The following is a 15,702-nucleotide window of genomic DNA, read 5'->3' on the forward strand; positions in this document are numbered from 1 at the left end:
TGATTTGTTAACAGTGCTTTACAATTTTTATCAAAATGAAAAGACATGGGCCACAGCAGAGTTAATAGTCCTGCCCAAGGAATCTTAGATAATAACGTTTCTGCCAGGGCTTGGAATCAAACCCAAGTCTTCCTGGTGAAGTGCAGAGGTGTTTTCCAATGGTGTAAAACCAGACATTTTCATAGTGAAAACCCACCTGTGTTGACACCGCCTGTGAAGATCCAGGCTCCTGTTGTCATGGCAGCTTTGATCAGGCCTTTTCCGAAAACTTGCTTTAGCTTGGGCTGGAGCTCGAAATTTTGGAGACCCCCGTGGACAGAGATGAGTAGCTTGGGGAGCTCCAGCTGCCACTCCTTGGTCATCAGGTGCAGCAGGAGGTCTGGCTTTGTGTCGTAAGACACTCGCACGTACTGACCAATCAGAAGGAAAAGAAAGGAATGGAACACTACACTCCAGATCTCATTTAACAACCACCCAAAGTGGACAATAATTAATAATAGGAATGAATATTTAAGCACAATTCTTCACAAATGACTAGCTGAAATAAATGTTTATGAGACATATAAACAAACACAAAAATATCATTATTATATTTTTTGACAATATTTTGCAGACAATTTCTTTAGTCTTGGTCTCTGTTACCATAGCCTTGTTGGAGTGCCCCCCTCCCTGGAACTCGATGGTCCCAAAAGCATCGGTGGGACTCAGCTGCGTGTGTTTGCTGATGGACCATTTCTCCGAAAGGCTGTCGTTCTTGGTCACGCGCTCGGACTTGTCGTTCTGATTGGTCGAGATGCTGGGGGGCAGGCCCACATGTTGGCCAATGAGACGCCCACAACAGCATCTGCCAGGAAAGTAAGTTAGAGCACAGACATACTGTTATAATTTACATACATCATGAGCCAAAACATTATGACCTACCTGATACCCTATGATGGACAATACAAGACTTCTTGTGGTCTTAACAAGTAGCTACTGCTGTAATAGCCTTTGCTCTTTGAGACAGTTAGAAGGGTATAAACCCATCCAGCACAGGGCTTTGGAGTAGTGGAACTCCTTTCTGAAGTGATGGAGCTCTGTTAGGTACCTTTGGAATAAGTTGGAGTGGTTCATGTGATCCATGGAGTATAAAACCAAGGACGAGGAAAAGTTTTTCGCAACAGACTTCATTTGGAAGTGACCGGCAGAAGGGTCAAAAAAAAAAGATCACAGAAATGCCTGAAAAGGCTGAAACTAAAAAAAGTTCTTAGCTCTTATTCTTTTATTGCAGAATGGAGAAGAGTTCACACTAGTATTAAAAGTTTTTGCTTTTCTTTCCCAGCTTTTGTGATTAAATTGAACAGCTGAGTGTGACCTGGGTTCATTCCTCTGTTATTATCACACCCTTGCTTGTGAGCAGTAAAAAAAGAAAGGTTTCCAGAAGCATCAAAGCATGACGGGTGTCTGAAGTTTCTGTCTTTAAGCATGAGATGGGGTCTTGAAAGTGGTGCTTGCTTTAGAGTAAATGAGTTCAGACTGTGAACACTGTGTCTGTTTGATGTTAATGAGAGTGGACCATATTTAAAGCTTCTATTAAGAATTGCTTTAAGACATTTTAGACAATTTGAACATAGATACAATCAATATGTGCAGTTTCAGGAGTTTGGAAAAAAAGACAGACACCACCCAAAGGAATTCTTTTATTTGCTTAGACCATTGAAAAGTACATCTCTTTGGAGGTTCTTAAACATTCCTAATCAGAGTCAGAGTCAGTTTATACTGCTGGGTTTTCTACAAAGAATATGCCATAATCATTTTGTCTCTCAACTATAATTTCATTTTCGTTGTATTTTGTTTGTTGAACAAACCTACTTTTAGATCATAGTGTCTGCCTCCACTTGTAATGTACAGAGTGAAAGAGATGGAGCAGAATGCGATGGTGTATTTGTTATAAACACAGGGTCAGACTGGATGTAAAATGTCAGTGCACTGTAAGCTGTTCTTACACAATATTCAATGAGAACGAAAATTAGGAAGGACATTAGATTTGTTTAACAAAAGCCAAACAACCTGAAACTAATCAGAAACATGTCCTGTGGCTCATTGTAGTAAGTCTATATTTGCTACCTCTACTCAAAGTAATTGAATGGAAATGTGTGGCATATTTACATCAAGTTAATCCATCTAAATAATGTCTCACCGAAGTGTGTGGCTGCTGCTCTCCTATCAGTCCTGCGATCACTTTCAATGATTTCAGGAAGTGCACTTGATTAGAGTGGGTGACTGCCTTCACCACTCCCTGTTTCCTCCCCCTGTCCCTCCTCCTGGAAAGATACAATCTCTACACCCAAGTGGCCAATCAAATCCTGCTTAGAGAATGGGCCATAAATGAAGCCAATGTAAACTACCCACCCCCAAATTTTCTTTCTCTTACTGATTACATTTATTGGATTACCTCCATTTGCATGCCTTAATTCATCTTGCCTAGTGATGGGCCCCAAGATAAGAGCAGTGTTTGAGGCTTACCTATGGGGGTCTTTGGTGCTGACGATGATATGCACGCATTCTCTCTTGCTGAAAGCCCTCTCGATCCACGACTTCTGCGCCTGAGGGGACACACAGAAAGCTTAACGTCAGAAAGGCAAGCCATGTCCATTCACTGTGGACAGCCAATCAGGAAATCTGCATTAAATCCCCACTAACAAGCCCCTCATCTGCGCATGCTTGGCTGCTTCTGTTACCTGGAGCAAGGCTTTCCAGACTGACAATTCATTATCCTGGGGTTTTCTCTCTGAGGATTTATATATTCAGGGATTACATAGCACTGCTGTAGGGGACAATCTCATGTGAAAGTTGGACTCACACGCCTGAGATGCAGTAATGATGGCCTTGATTGGAAGCAGAAGAGCCAGTAGCATTGCACCGATAAATAGTACACTCACAACAGGATTTGGAATTGTATAATTGTATGTCTGAAATGTTTTCTACTTTATCTCCATTACTTCTACTGTAGCTATTCTATCACCTGCTTACCTCCCTGACTTTACACAATTGGTCCACTCTTTATAAAGGATGCATAGGACATCTCTTGAATTCAAATGACACAGAAGAACCATAATAAAGCAGTAAGCCATGGGAGGCTGTGCGTTACTGCAATTTTATCCTGAAGAAGGGTGTTTGGGCATAAAATGAAGTGGAATCATGCAGTGTTGAGTGGTTTATTGCATTTATTAAACAGTGGTCAGTTACATAGGTGTTCAATTCATAGATGTATTTATTTACAAAAACATTCATATTAAAGTATATTTTCGTCACACAATTGCTTTGTATTGCTGAGTAATATATAGTTAATAATTTTGGGGTTTTGCCATTTTGCCAGTTTTCAATGCACACAAACAATCCCACAATGCATTACAAAAAGTAGAGTACAACCCTCTAGTATACACTAGTAGACAGAGGATACCCTTAATTGTGCTGTTTGGTAAACACCTGCATGATTTAGTGTCTGAAATTGTTCACTACTTTCCTGAATTCAGTTCCTTATTCAATAGTGAATAGGTTGCAACGAATATAGTACATTAACAGTGAGCACTGTTGCTAAGCAACTGTAGTAATGTGGCAAACTCCACAAAACAAAATGTGTTCATTCGTATTCAAGTTTTTAATCTGAGTAGAGGACCACAGATTGTATTCTCTCTGAAATTACTTTTACTCTAAAGAAAAAGTTGCAGGAAGTAGAAAAGGTTTAACCGAACGATGCAGAGCACTGTATTTCTGAATAAATTAATAAAACTGGGATTAATACAATGGCGCATTAATATGGAATTCAGATGTTGTGAGGTGGTCATAGGTGTGCATATATAACGCTGTGGTGGCTTTGGACGTGGCTCAGCCAATCAGTTTTTAGGACCAGAACAATTCCTTTTATAATACAGCATGGCTATCAGACGCAGGAACCAGTCAGTTTATATACACCACACATTAAACACTATGATGTACAATATACAAAACATTTATTTTTTAATTACATCAATTGGACATAGCCATATTCTAAGTGTGGAGCTTGGCTACCTTTTGTCAAGTTTTGATAGTTGGCCTATGGCTGAACTGGGCCAACATAGTGCTCTTTGACTATGAAAAATTAGTAAATCCAAACCAAAAATGTTATATGTGAGCACCTGCAAACGTCTAAATCAACACACTCTTGGAGTATACTCTCAAATGCCTAACCTTCCAATATTTGCCAACAATCATATCCTATCACCAGCTTAAACATCTTGCAAGGTCCAAAACAAGCCTTACCTGTCAACACAAGTCAAATCCTTCACTCTCGCCTGTGAATGCACTTTAGAGTGGATTGACCAGTACAGCAACTTCAACACCTACAAACTGCATGTCTTACAGTTTGAAAGTACCTCTGAACCCAAACCCTGACACAAGCCAAACCCCTCCCTATCTCCAGCCTTCCCACGGTAAACTCTTCCTCTTAAAAAAACCTTGTATCCATGGGAAGATCCCTAGCTTTTACAGGGAAACCCTGGCGCGATGAATCAGCAGATCCGGGGCGCGGCGCCACCAACCCACATTCACGTAGCTTTCCGCCGGGGTGAGCATGCACAAAGTAAGTCCTGGGCAGACGCGATGCTTTGTGACAGAGCTGGCAGGAGAACAGAGGTGGCGTTCATGTACTGTGAAAAGGCGATGCATTAACACGGCGCTTGCAAGCACAACAAGAAGCCCTAGTGCAGTCAGCTCTAATCAGGAGAGATAGCACAACCAAAATGTGCTGTAAAGTACAAGAGACTTTTCAAAGTTTCAAAAAGTACCCAGCCCTACTGGTCATTAGTTGCTGCAAGACTACATACAGGTGAGAGACATTAGTACATCTCTACGTTGGTGCCTGTTGACAGTACCTGTGATTCAAGAACCTCACTAGACTCTGACAGCAGTTAGCAGCCAAAAGCCCCATAGTGTAATTAAGATTCTTCCACAAGTTGGCCCACCTAGAGGTGCTGAACAGCTTTGTTCCTTGTTGGAAATCTCACTGCATCTATACGGCCTCTCGGCAGGCGACGTTATAGACTGACCGCGGGAGCCGAGCCGTAACAACAACAATAACAGCAGGCTAGCAATCGCATGATTCTGATCCTGCAATCACATTCCAGCATGATATGAAAAGCCACTAGACACAAGAGAACAACCTGGAGAGAGTATGTGAAAGCAGCTGAGGATCTGAAACCTAAGTCTACACAATCAAGAGTCAATCTAATCAATCCCCTTTTTCACAGTTCAGCTCCATCCCGTATCCCACAGAGCACTGAGAATGTCTGCAGGCGTCCCAACTGTCTGTCACACCAACCGAGAGTCTGTCTTGCAAAGTTTGTGCCAGAAAATGTACAAGACGTTCCAGTACTGTCTGCAAGAAGATGCAGAAAAGAACCAGTACCTGTGTGAGAAATGTATGCAACTGTAGAGGAAGTCCAGTACTTCTGGAAGAAAGTTAAGGAAGGTACCAGTAAAAAAAAAAATAATAAATAAATAAAAAAGAAATATAAAAGAAAGTGTGTAAAACTCATATCAAGAGTAAATGCTCTTGTTTTTGACTCTCATTTACTATCCTCCGTGCATATAAATAAGCTTGTTCAGTCTCGTTTTCTGCAACTAAGAAATAGGCCAACGATCAGACGATCAGTTTTGTCTTTCGAAGACTCAGAAAGTATTATTCATAATGTCTTAGTTAACAAGCTGTGGCATAGAGCCACTTTGCTTTTAGAGAGATCACATCAGCCCACTGCTAGCCTCGCTTTATCGGCTGATAGTGAATTCAGGATTGATTTTACAATTTTGGTTCTCACAAGGCTTTACATAGTGAAGAGCCTGAATACATCTGTGAATTGCTTGCTTCCCACTCAGGTAATAGATCACTGAGATCTTCTAACATAAGGCTGCTGGTTGTTCCTAGAACTAAGCTGAAACAAAAGCGAAATGCTTTTGCAGTGCAGGCACCTGAACTATGGAACAGTCTGCCACTTAATCCTCAAACAGATTCTGCTACTTGCCAGGCTGTTATTGTAAATAAGAATATGTAATTTAACTTGCCTGGTTAAATTAAAGGTAAAATAAATAAAAATAAAAGACCCCACATATTCTTTGAAGTAACACCTGAAGACCCACTTTTTTACTCGAGTTTTTCAGAGTTATGATCTTAATTAATATGCTTATCTGGCTGTGTATTCATGTCTGTGTGTTTAATTATCTTTTATTATTTTAATTTTAATTTTTTGGCACTTTGAGGCTTAATCTTTGAAAAGTGTTATGCATTTAAAGTTCAATTACTTATTACTAAATGTCTAGTTCTGAAAATGTTAAATAATGTTGGACACTATACAGGCATTTAACACAAAACAAATGAGATCCATTTGACCTTATGTTGCCTGGCATAACCTTATTTAGTTGCTTAGTAGTTGTTATAATTACTCACATGATAGGTGATAAAACTGAGTGTATGTATATTGTTGTATTATTAAATTGCATAATGCATTATAACCTCTATTGATAAGGACATTGTAAACATTATAAGACATTACAACAAGAGTCTCATCTTCAGTGTTTTATGAATATACATTATAATGCCTAATGGAGCCTTGCATAATAAAGTCACGTTCTCATTTTTGGTGAAGTGTTAGGCAACCACCTAGGAGACGATTTATCAGGCATTATAGGATATTACATATGGCATGTGTCCAATTATAAATATATTTGTAAACTCCTAGGAATACAGTATATATTTCCAGTACAAAGCTATAGTAAGAATGTTTACTAACCTATGCGACAGGTCATTAAATGAGTCTACAATAAATTTAAGGAAAGTTCCAGTAAGAAACGACTGCAAGAAAGTTACAGTACCTGTGTAAATTGTCTCCCTGGATAATAAAGCCCTGATCATGGTGGTGGACCCAATTTCTGCCGAGCTGGTGCAGACCCCATTTCTGTTGAGCCAATTCCATCGAGAGCCTCAAGTCTTTGGACAAACATGCTTACCCACATCCGGCCCAGTGGCTGAACTGATTTGCACTGGGATTTCAGGACTAATCTCTATACTGCCCAACAGAATAGAGGCGGGACACCCACATAACACACCAACACAAACACACACATACACTCCTAGTGGGTTCACCAAACTCAATGCCCCTGCAAAAACAAGTCCTCAACAAGTTGGACACACTCACAGCCTATTAAGACCCCATCCGATTTTCCCATAAATTGGCTGCGACAATCTTTCCAGGCTTACTTCACCCCTCCTGAACCTCAGCACGGGATTATAGTGTCGCTCAAAGAACTTTACACTTTACATTTCCTTGCCTCAGCACATTCCGCAGGGCTCCAAGTAACAACCTGAAATTACTTGATAATTACTTGATAAACTGAAGGTAACAACAGTCTAGAACAAAGGCAACAATAAGGACAGTCATTATCCTCCATGTCTGACACATAGTAATTACCTACGCTGCATGCCAGTAGAGAAAAAATACCCACCCTATATTCTGTTGAAAGGAAAATGTTCATGAAAGCCATTTGTCAATAGATCTGAGATCAAATTTGCTGGGTCTTTAATAAGGGCTAACACCTCCACATATTGTGAAGAACATAATATTATTGGACAATATCTAAGAGCTTTATGACAGAGAACACAGTCCTACTGCTCGACAGCCCAGCTGGTGAGGTGAGGGTGGGGGTGGGGGATGGTTGTGGTTGGCTCTATACCCAGTTATAAATTGGGGCCTCTCAACACTTGATGTTTTTCATGGTGTCATTATGCTTATGTCCAGCCACCCCTGACCCCCCAACTTCATTTCTTGCTTTTCTGTGGCTACAGCTGTTTCTAAATTTTATATAATGGAAATGTCAATGGGATTGTGTCCCTATAGTCACTGGGATAGCACTTTCAATGGTATGCACTCTGTCAACTAGAGAACTATCATACCAAAATCGAGTTAAGTTACACTGATAACACACCTTTTTTCTTTGCTCTATGCTGTATGGAATTTTTCGGTTTAAAAGTTAAAAGTATGCGCCTTTCCCTGGAACTTAGAAAGTGCACCTTATGAATTTGACCTTAGAGGCAATGCTCTAATATCTGAATCCAATACACTTTTTTTTTTTCAGTTCAGAGAATGTTCCCTCACCATTTGCTAGCTCTCAGGTCTGTCTGCATGCTGGAAAAATCTCCAGCCTTTGTACACAGCCCTGGTTCTGTAAATGGGGAAAAACTAAGGTTCTTGGTCTAAAATGGCTGAGGTGTGTCGCTGGCTGAGCTACAGTCAAGAAATGGCCTCTGGAGCTGTTTGGATGTTGAAAAGTCCTGAAAAAATATGAGGATGTATTTCTGCTTCATATGTTATACTGAATAGTTTTTTTTTTTGTTGTTGTTGTTTTTTTTTTTGCTGTTACAGATTACTTAAGGTGTAACTAACTCCAAATTTGGGAGCTCATTACCTTCACATGAAATTAAACACAGACTGCAAGTGTTTAAAAAATATACAGCTTGAGTTACAAATGACTTTCTGTAGTAATCCAAACTTTGAATAACAATTTACAGACAAATTCAAATTCATCCACTTACAAGGTACAGTAGGGTTTTTACTGTAGATAAAGAGTTTTGGAATGAACACAAACACAGATGGGGAAGTTTGTTTTGCTGTGGGAACAGCAATTATCCAGAATCATCTATGTTGCCTTTAAGGATATTAATTGTACATTTAAATAAATGTATATTAATGAGGCTGTATAGTGTGTAATGACCCAGCATTGTATGAGTGGTCCCTGTATGCATAGTAAAACTAGCTTTAAGGCTGTCTAGTGAAAACACTCTAAAAATTCTTAATTGCGTATGTAGTTTCCATTGTAAAAGGTTTAGACAGTGCCTCTTGATAAGGGTGCTTGCCATATGCTGCAAATTATATTAAACTGCTTCCACATTCATATTGCTCTTTCTAACAATGTGCAAACACTAGAAAGGGTGTGACTCTTTTTCTACCCACTAAAGTCGACAAGGGAGTGTTGACATTTGAAGCCAGGTTGTTCCCAGCATACAACGCCATTGCCTCATTTTATCTTTGCATGGTTTAATCTCTGCTGCTAATTAGACCAATTACAGAGGCATCATCTGCAGTTTTTCGGGGAAATTAAGTCTAATTTAGTTGTCGTTGTGCTTCACCAAGAGAGTGCTTCACCAACACCAAGACGTGAATGGAGAGAGCAGCCAGGGGGCAGAGTCATATGCCTGAGGGAGAGTTGAAGGGGGGAGAACGGGAGGGGTGATGGAAGGAAGGGAAAGAGAGTGAGAACTGGAGATGGAGGCAGAAAAGTAAATGCGAAGGGATCCTAATGCAGCGGTCACTGACTTTACATTTCATTGATAATGGTATGACAACACCAGTGGAGGCCAGTGGACTCTGATTGATCCTTGGTAAGTGAGAAATCAAGCTGCTAGAAACTGGACTGGTCAATACGCATGAAACAGTGGCACGGCTCACTCAATGATCCCATGGGCCACCGGATAACAATCGCACTAATTGATTTCCCCGGCTCTGTTGGCATTAGTGGTGTTTACCTGGAGATCTGGATGAAAATGTGAACACCAGGCTATTCCCGGGTCAGAGTGATGGACAGCACCCTGTTATCTCCCTTCCCTTCCTTCGTCCGTCTAAGCCTCCCCCATTTTCGTTCCTACTCTTGCTTTCAATCAACTTCCCTCATTTTCACTTCAGCATACTTTTCTTCCTTTCTCTCCACATGGCTGTCAGTCCCTCTTTCTCCCTCCCCTCTCATGCCCTCCCTCTACTTCTTGCCCTCTTTCTCCCTGTGTTATTAGCACAGCTGTATGCTGGCAGTTCTATATCGGTCTCGCAGCAGTCCACAGCCCCCTGCCCGTTCTGGAGCGCAGGGGTTCCTCTGGGACTTCATTTAATACAGATTAAAGCATTCTTCCCCTCCCCGCGTAATTAAAACATGCACTGATTACTTAAAGACTGTTTTCGCATGGATATTAGAAGCTGTGGTGAAAGCCAGCTCTTTGATGCCAAGAAAGAGATGCTCAGCGGCCATGAAGTGCAACCAGCAGCACAAGGAACAGTGTCAAGTCGAGAAAAGCCAGGTGTGATCCACAGCACCAGTACTGATACTACATAGCATGTATTTATTTGACATTAATTAATAGGTAACACTTTACAATAAGGGTTGCTGAAAAATCATTAATTGTATGTTAACTAATAGTTAAATATACATTATATATCTACAGTTTACTGTTAATTTAGCATTAACTTACGTAAGGATTAGTAAGGATTAATTAGTAATATAATATAATGGTACAAAACTTGGTTCATTTACTCATTAACTCTTAATGAATTAACTGTTTACTAACTTAGGACTATTTGTAATTATTAAAATATTTAATGAGATAAATCATGTATGTAATAATTTGTATAATATATATTTATATAATTATTTATTAACATATTCTTAATGATTATTTGGCATCCCGGCGGCATGGTGGCGCAGCAGGTAGTGCCACAGTCTCACAGCTCCAGGGACCTGGTTGTGGGTTCAAATCCCAATCCATGTAACTGTCTGTGAGGAGTTTAGTGTGTTCTCCCCTTGCCCACGTTGGTTTCCTCCGGGTGCTATGGTTTCTTCCCACGGTCCAAAAACACACGTTGGTAGATGGAATGGTGACACAAAAGTGTCAGAGGGTGTGACTAAATATATGAGTGTGTGCTGGCGCCCCCTACAGAGTGTGTTCCTGCCTTCACCCTGTGATTCCGGGTAGGCTCCGCACCCACCACGACCCTGAACTGGATAAGCGGTCACAGACAATGAATGAATGAATATTTGGCAACCCTTATTGTTAAGTGTTACATTCTGGGGTAAACCTTACTACGCAACTCTACTTTTGAAAAGCAGTGCCAGGCGGACAAATAAGAAGACCCTTCTATACCCAACAAACTATCCCGCTCTCTGTCTGCAGAAGCACCTGTCTTGGTAGGCAGCGTTGGAACTGTGGAACTTACTTAAGCCACTTATTGAAACCTTCTAGATCAGGAGGATTATACTAGGATCATTCCTAGCTACAGCTCTGTAGATATTCTAGGATTTTCTAGCCATGTACTGTATATTGCTGCCTGGCATTTTATCTCCTGATAAATGAAAAGATAAAGTTCTCATTATTGGCTTGATCTTGCACTAAAGCAAAATTAGTGTGAGTCACTCCTGGTGAAAGGCACACTCTGCCTTATCACATCATGCCCCACTCCACATTCTCCTAATTTGTTTGATGATATTATGTACCGTAGATGGTGGGATCTTCAAAGTCTTCACAATTTTACATCTTTTAGATGCAGTTTTTCACAGATTTGCGCATCTTTGCTTCTAAGAGACTCTGCCTCTCTAAAATGCTCTTTTTATACAGTCATGTGACTTAGTTGCAAATTATTCCTGCAGCTGCTTTTTTTAAATTGGTACCACTTACTTTTCCAGCTTTTGTTGACCCTGTTTCAATTTTTTGAGATGCCTTGCTGCAATTAACTAAAAGAGTTAATGTTTCCTGAAATGGTCAAATGTATCACTTTTAATATCTGATATGTGTATACTATGTGAATATTATACTATACTAATAATATTTATACTATGTTAAATATTGATCTATAAGATCTGCAATTTTTTTAATTTACATTTATTTATGTTTTACACAAATACACACATATATATAATGTTTATAGTTCATGCTGATATATGTGCTCATGTGGCCCTTTATGGCTCTCAGTATGTAAGGACCCTGTTGCCATAGGCATAATTTACATGGAGAACCCTGGGTTTATGTCTTTGTCACTTTCTAAAATGGCCACCACCAACAACATATTTTGTATAATAGCTTGCTGAATATTGCTGAAAAACTGGGTTTATTTTGGGGCAATTTGTTTTTGGAGAGGGGGGGGTGAGAGAGAGAGAGACAGAGAGAGAGAGAGAGAGAGTGAGAGAGAGAGAGAGAGAGAGAGAGAGAGAGAGAGATAGAGAGAGAGAGAGAGAGAGAGAGAGAGAGAGAAATAAAGAGAGAGGGTTAAAATCTGCTGAGTGCATGGCACAGATAATAAATTCTGTCTTGCTTTGAAAGTTCAGCTTGAATCTGTGTGTCTCACTGTAGTGGAACAGGAGTTCAAAGCTTAAAAAAATCATCCCCATCTTTGGCTGAAAAACAAGAAAGAAAACGTTAAAAAGACTGTTGTCCAAATGGTCTCAAAAAATGCTGGGTCAGCCCCCAATTATAGACACTAACATCAGGTTAACACTTTCTTCTATAAAACTTTTTAAAGTAAAGTTAATCCCAGTCCAACTGTTTATTCTGACTGTGGTAAAAACGCCCTAAAACGTATCAAACTAAAAATTAACCAAGAGATTAAGTGCAACATGTCCTCAACCACAACAGAAATGTCAACACATCCGTCTAAAGCTCAGGACAAAATAAAGCATCCCACTTCAGTGTAGAAAGCATTTCTTCATCAAACACATCTGTGAGTAGCTAATGGGCCCTGCTTTCAAAAGGATGAGCTTCGGGAAGTGTTCTGCAGGCTTGGAATGGATGGTAAGTGGATCTCAAAGTCTTCGCAAAGGGTATGTATTTTAAGGGTCTTGTTTTTTTTTTTTTTTTTGTTTTTTTTAATGATGATTCGTCTGGAAGAAAGAGAAGAGGCTTTTCCATTCCATTTAGTCTACGCTGATCAGAAAGCTTTTATTTAATGAGGGGTTATGCTGAGGTCAAACACATCTTCCACAAAAGCTTCATTTATGAGTATTTAGCGACATTGTTGCTAAAGGTTCCAGATGGTTTGCATACATATTTGCGCTATAGTACTGTACAGAATTCAGGGACTACAAATTTGCTTCATTACAGTTCCAGTCAATGCAGCTGTTAGGTAGAAATCATTCATTTAACAGAACCAAAGACATATTTAACCGAAACTTACACACAGTTTTCAACAGATAAATATTATGGGTTTTGATAAGTTGATACATGAAAAATGTAGCAGAACCAATAAAAAACCCTGTTTTTGTGGTCTTAAGGTGAAAACATACACATTACTAAAGGAGCATTCCCATTATCTGTGAACTCTGTAGAAAGAGAGTTGAATATCTGGCAACTCAACATGTAAAACAGCCTGAAAAATTGCTCTAAACATAACCGTAAACTCGAACCTAACCCTAACCCCACAGTGAAAACCTCTAGTTTTCGTTCCACTTCTTTGGGTATGTATCAGAGACTTTCAGTGTATGAAGTAAAACCACAGTGTACAAATGACAAAGTAAGTATTTTATAATATTTATGTTTTAGATGTGATACCAGGTTGTTTTGAGGCTTCAGCCAAAAAAGTGTATAGTTTCCTTAAGAGGTGTTTGTGTGTGAATGTGTGTGACTCTGCTTGCTGAAGTGGGAGGATGTGCTCTAACACACTGGAGACCCCAGGCTCATGCTTGTTTACTGTATTTACTTTAGGTAGTAAGTAACACAGCTGTGGTGCTTGTGATTCATATATATGTATATATATAGGTCCGGAACCTACCCGGAATCACTGGGCAAAAGGCGGGAACACACCCAGGGGGTGACAGTCTTTAACAGGGCAACACACACACATTCACTCACACACTCACACCTATGGACACTTTTTTCCCCCTGTAGTTGTAGGGAAAATAAAATAGTACACAGTATAAAATAGTACACTACAGATTATTAAGTTGTCAAAGGAAAGATGGACACAAATGTTGAGTTTGAAGCATGATTTCAGCTAGGTCTTGCATGGATCTTAGGTGTCCCATGTTTTGCTTGACTTGCCTTGCCTGCTGCATGAGGACAATCTTAAATTTAATGTCCTCAGAATCACTTCTTGAAACATTTGTACTTAGAGACAACATCCACGATTGTGGGCAGATGCTGTTTGAGGGAAAATAAAACAACTCTTGTTTGTAGGTGGCAGAAAGTTTAACATGTCTTTAAGTTTCAATTACAACAGAGATTCATTTGTAACTCGAGTTGGGTCATTTTATAGCACTTTAGGTTTGTGTTTACTTTCATGCAGTTAGCGCTTTCCTGAACGTAGAGTGATTTCCACCTTAAGTAATTTGAAACAGCAATATCCTAATTTCTTCATTGTCCTGATGCCATTTTCTGCCAATAGCAGAGAGAGAATGTCTATAGCATATTGAATCGGGACAATTTGTTTTTGTTTTTTTACTCATTTACAGACACTGGGGCTATGTAAAAATTGTTTTTGTTTTTTTACTCATTTACAGACACTGGGGCTATGTAAATAGAATAGATCAGATTTGATTAAAATTATGAATGTCACCCTTAATGGGGTTTAACCTGGAAATTAAACTGAAATTCGCACCATGCTGTATAGACTCTTATTCCTTTTTCATGCTGTCATCTTCAAGAGAAGGTACACAGTACACGGACATATATTTAGACACAAATACAACATATCTGATCTAACACAAAAGGCATGTTGAACACCTGACAGGCTCTTGCCTGTGTCCTTTCTCTGCTTGTCTCAGCACACTGCAGCTTAACTGATCAGTTTGGCATGGAAACAATCGAGAGCGCAACCCTGAGCGGCGTGTAAGCTATGCCGCTGTGTATGTATGTGCGTGTGTGTGTGTCTACGCAAGTGTCGGTGTACGTACGTATGCATCCATACCCATGACTCTAAGTTTGGGTGCATCACACCTGTGTCCTACCATGGCTTCATGTTTGGGTAGCTCGTGAATTCCATGTGAGCGCACAGATGAGCATTCGCATGACCCTCATGACTCCATCTGTGTAACTAATTATGCTTTTCACAGTTCCCCAGTTAAGCAACGACTGTGGACCACTACCACAGTCAAATGTCCATTGCTTAGTATTGCGTGAACAAAAGGGCATTGCCTAGAGTTGCATCACACCCACCAGAAAGGGTCCAAGCAAATGGTGCATCCATGTTCACACTGACATGACATAAATATTCATAGATCCCTACAACATACACTTGGATCTAAGTCTCTGACGCATCTTAAAACTGACAAGGTGCTCCCAAATGTGACTCCAGCATTATGTTCCTTTCAGGAAACACTATTGTTCACACAAGCCACTATCCAAATGCCAAAACTGGCACTAATCCACTGGTGACGCTGCCCAGCCGTCCACCATGAGATGACAGCTCAACTCTATACGTCTGAAAGGATATGGAAGTGTCAAGAAACACACACAAAAGAAGTATAAAGAAGCTGCTAGTGTTTCAGACCATTGTGAGTCCAGACCTCACCATCACGGGATGGGTTGGGATTTCTCTGATTATGAAACACATGAGCTGTGGAGAAATATCCACTGAAAAGCCTTTGAAAGAAACAATTACCTTGGCACTAAAATGTTAGATACTGACAGATGTCAAATTATATTTTATTGCTGAATTTACATAAAGTCTCATTTGAATGGGAATTAAACAAAAAGGCAGATCTCTAATATTTATTTACTTATTTATTTATTTAGCACTTTTTTTTACAAAGTTATGCAAAATGCTTTACAGAGAGTAAATAAAATATATCATAAAGAAAGATTTAATATAAAAATAAAAACATTATAATATTTGATGTTATTAATACGTATATACTTTTATATACAGTATATAATATATAAAT

General features: G+C 39.6%; 1 protein-coding gene across 5 annotated transcripts in view; it reads right to left on the minus strand.

The window, feature by feature from the left end:
- The window catches only part of LOC136676308 (transient receptor potential cation channel subfamily M member 3-like), a 245,408-nt gene that overhangs the window by 95,446 nt on the left and 134,260 nt on the right, over window positions 1-15,702 (minus strand). For all 5 annotated transcript variants that reach the window (XM_066653207.1, XM_066653205.1, XM_066653204.1 and 2 more), the window contains exons 2-4: window positions 2,506-2,585; window positions 643-844; window positions 197-410 (exon numbers count right to left, since the gene is read on the minus strand). In XM_066653207.1, the coding sequence (XP_066509304.1) occupies window positions 197-410; window positions 643-844; window positions 2,506-2,585 (496 nt within the window). The remainder of the gene's footprint in view (window positions 1-196; window positions 411-642; window positions 845-2,505; window positions 2,586-15,702) is intronic.

This window comes from Hoplias malabaricus, chromosome X2 (genome assembly GCF_029633855.1).
Source record: "Hoplias malabaricus isolate fHopMal1 chromosome X2, fHopMal1.hap1, whole genome shotgun sequence".
In the NCBI taxonomy this organism is placed as follows: domain Eukaryota; kingdom Metazoa; phylum Chordata; class Actinopteri; order Characiformes; family Erythrinidae; genus Hoplias; species Hoplias malabaricus.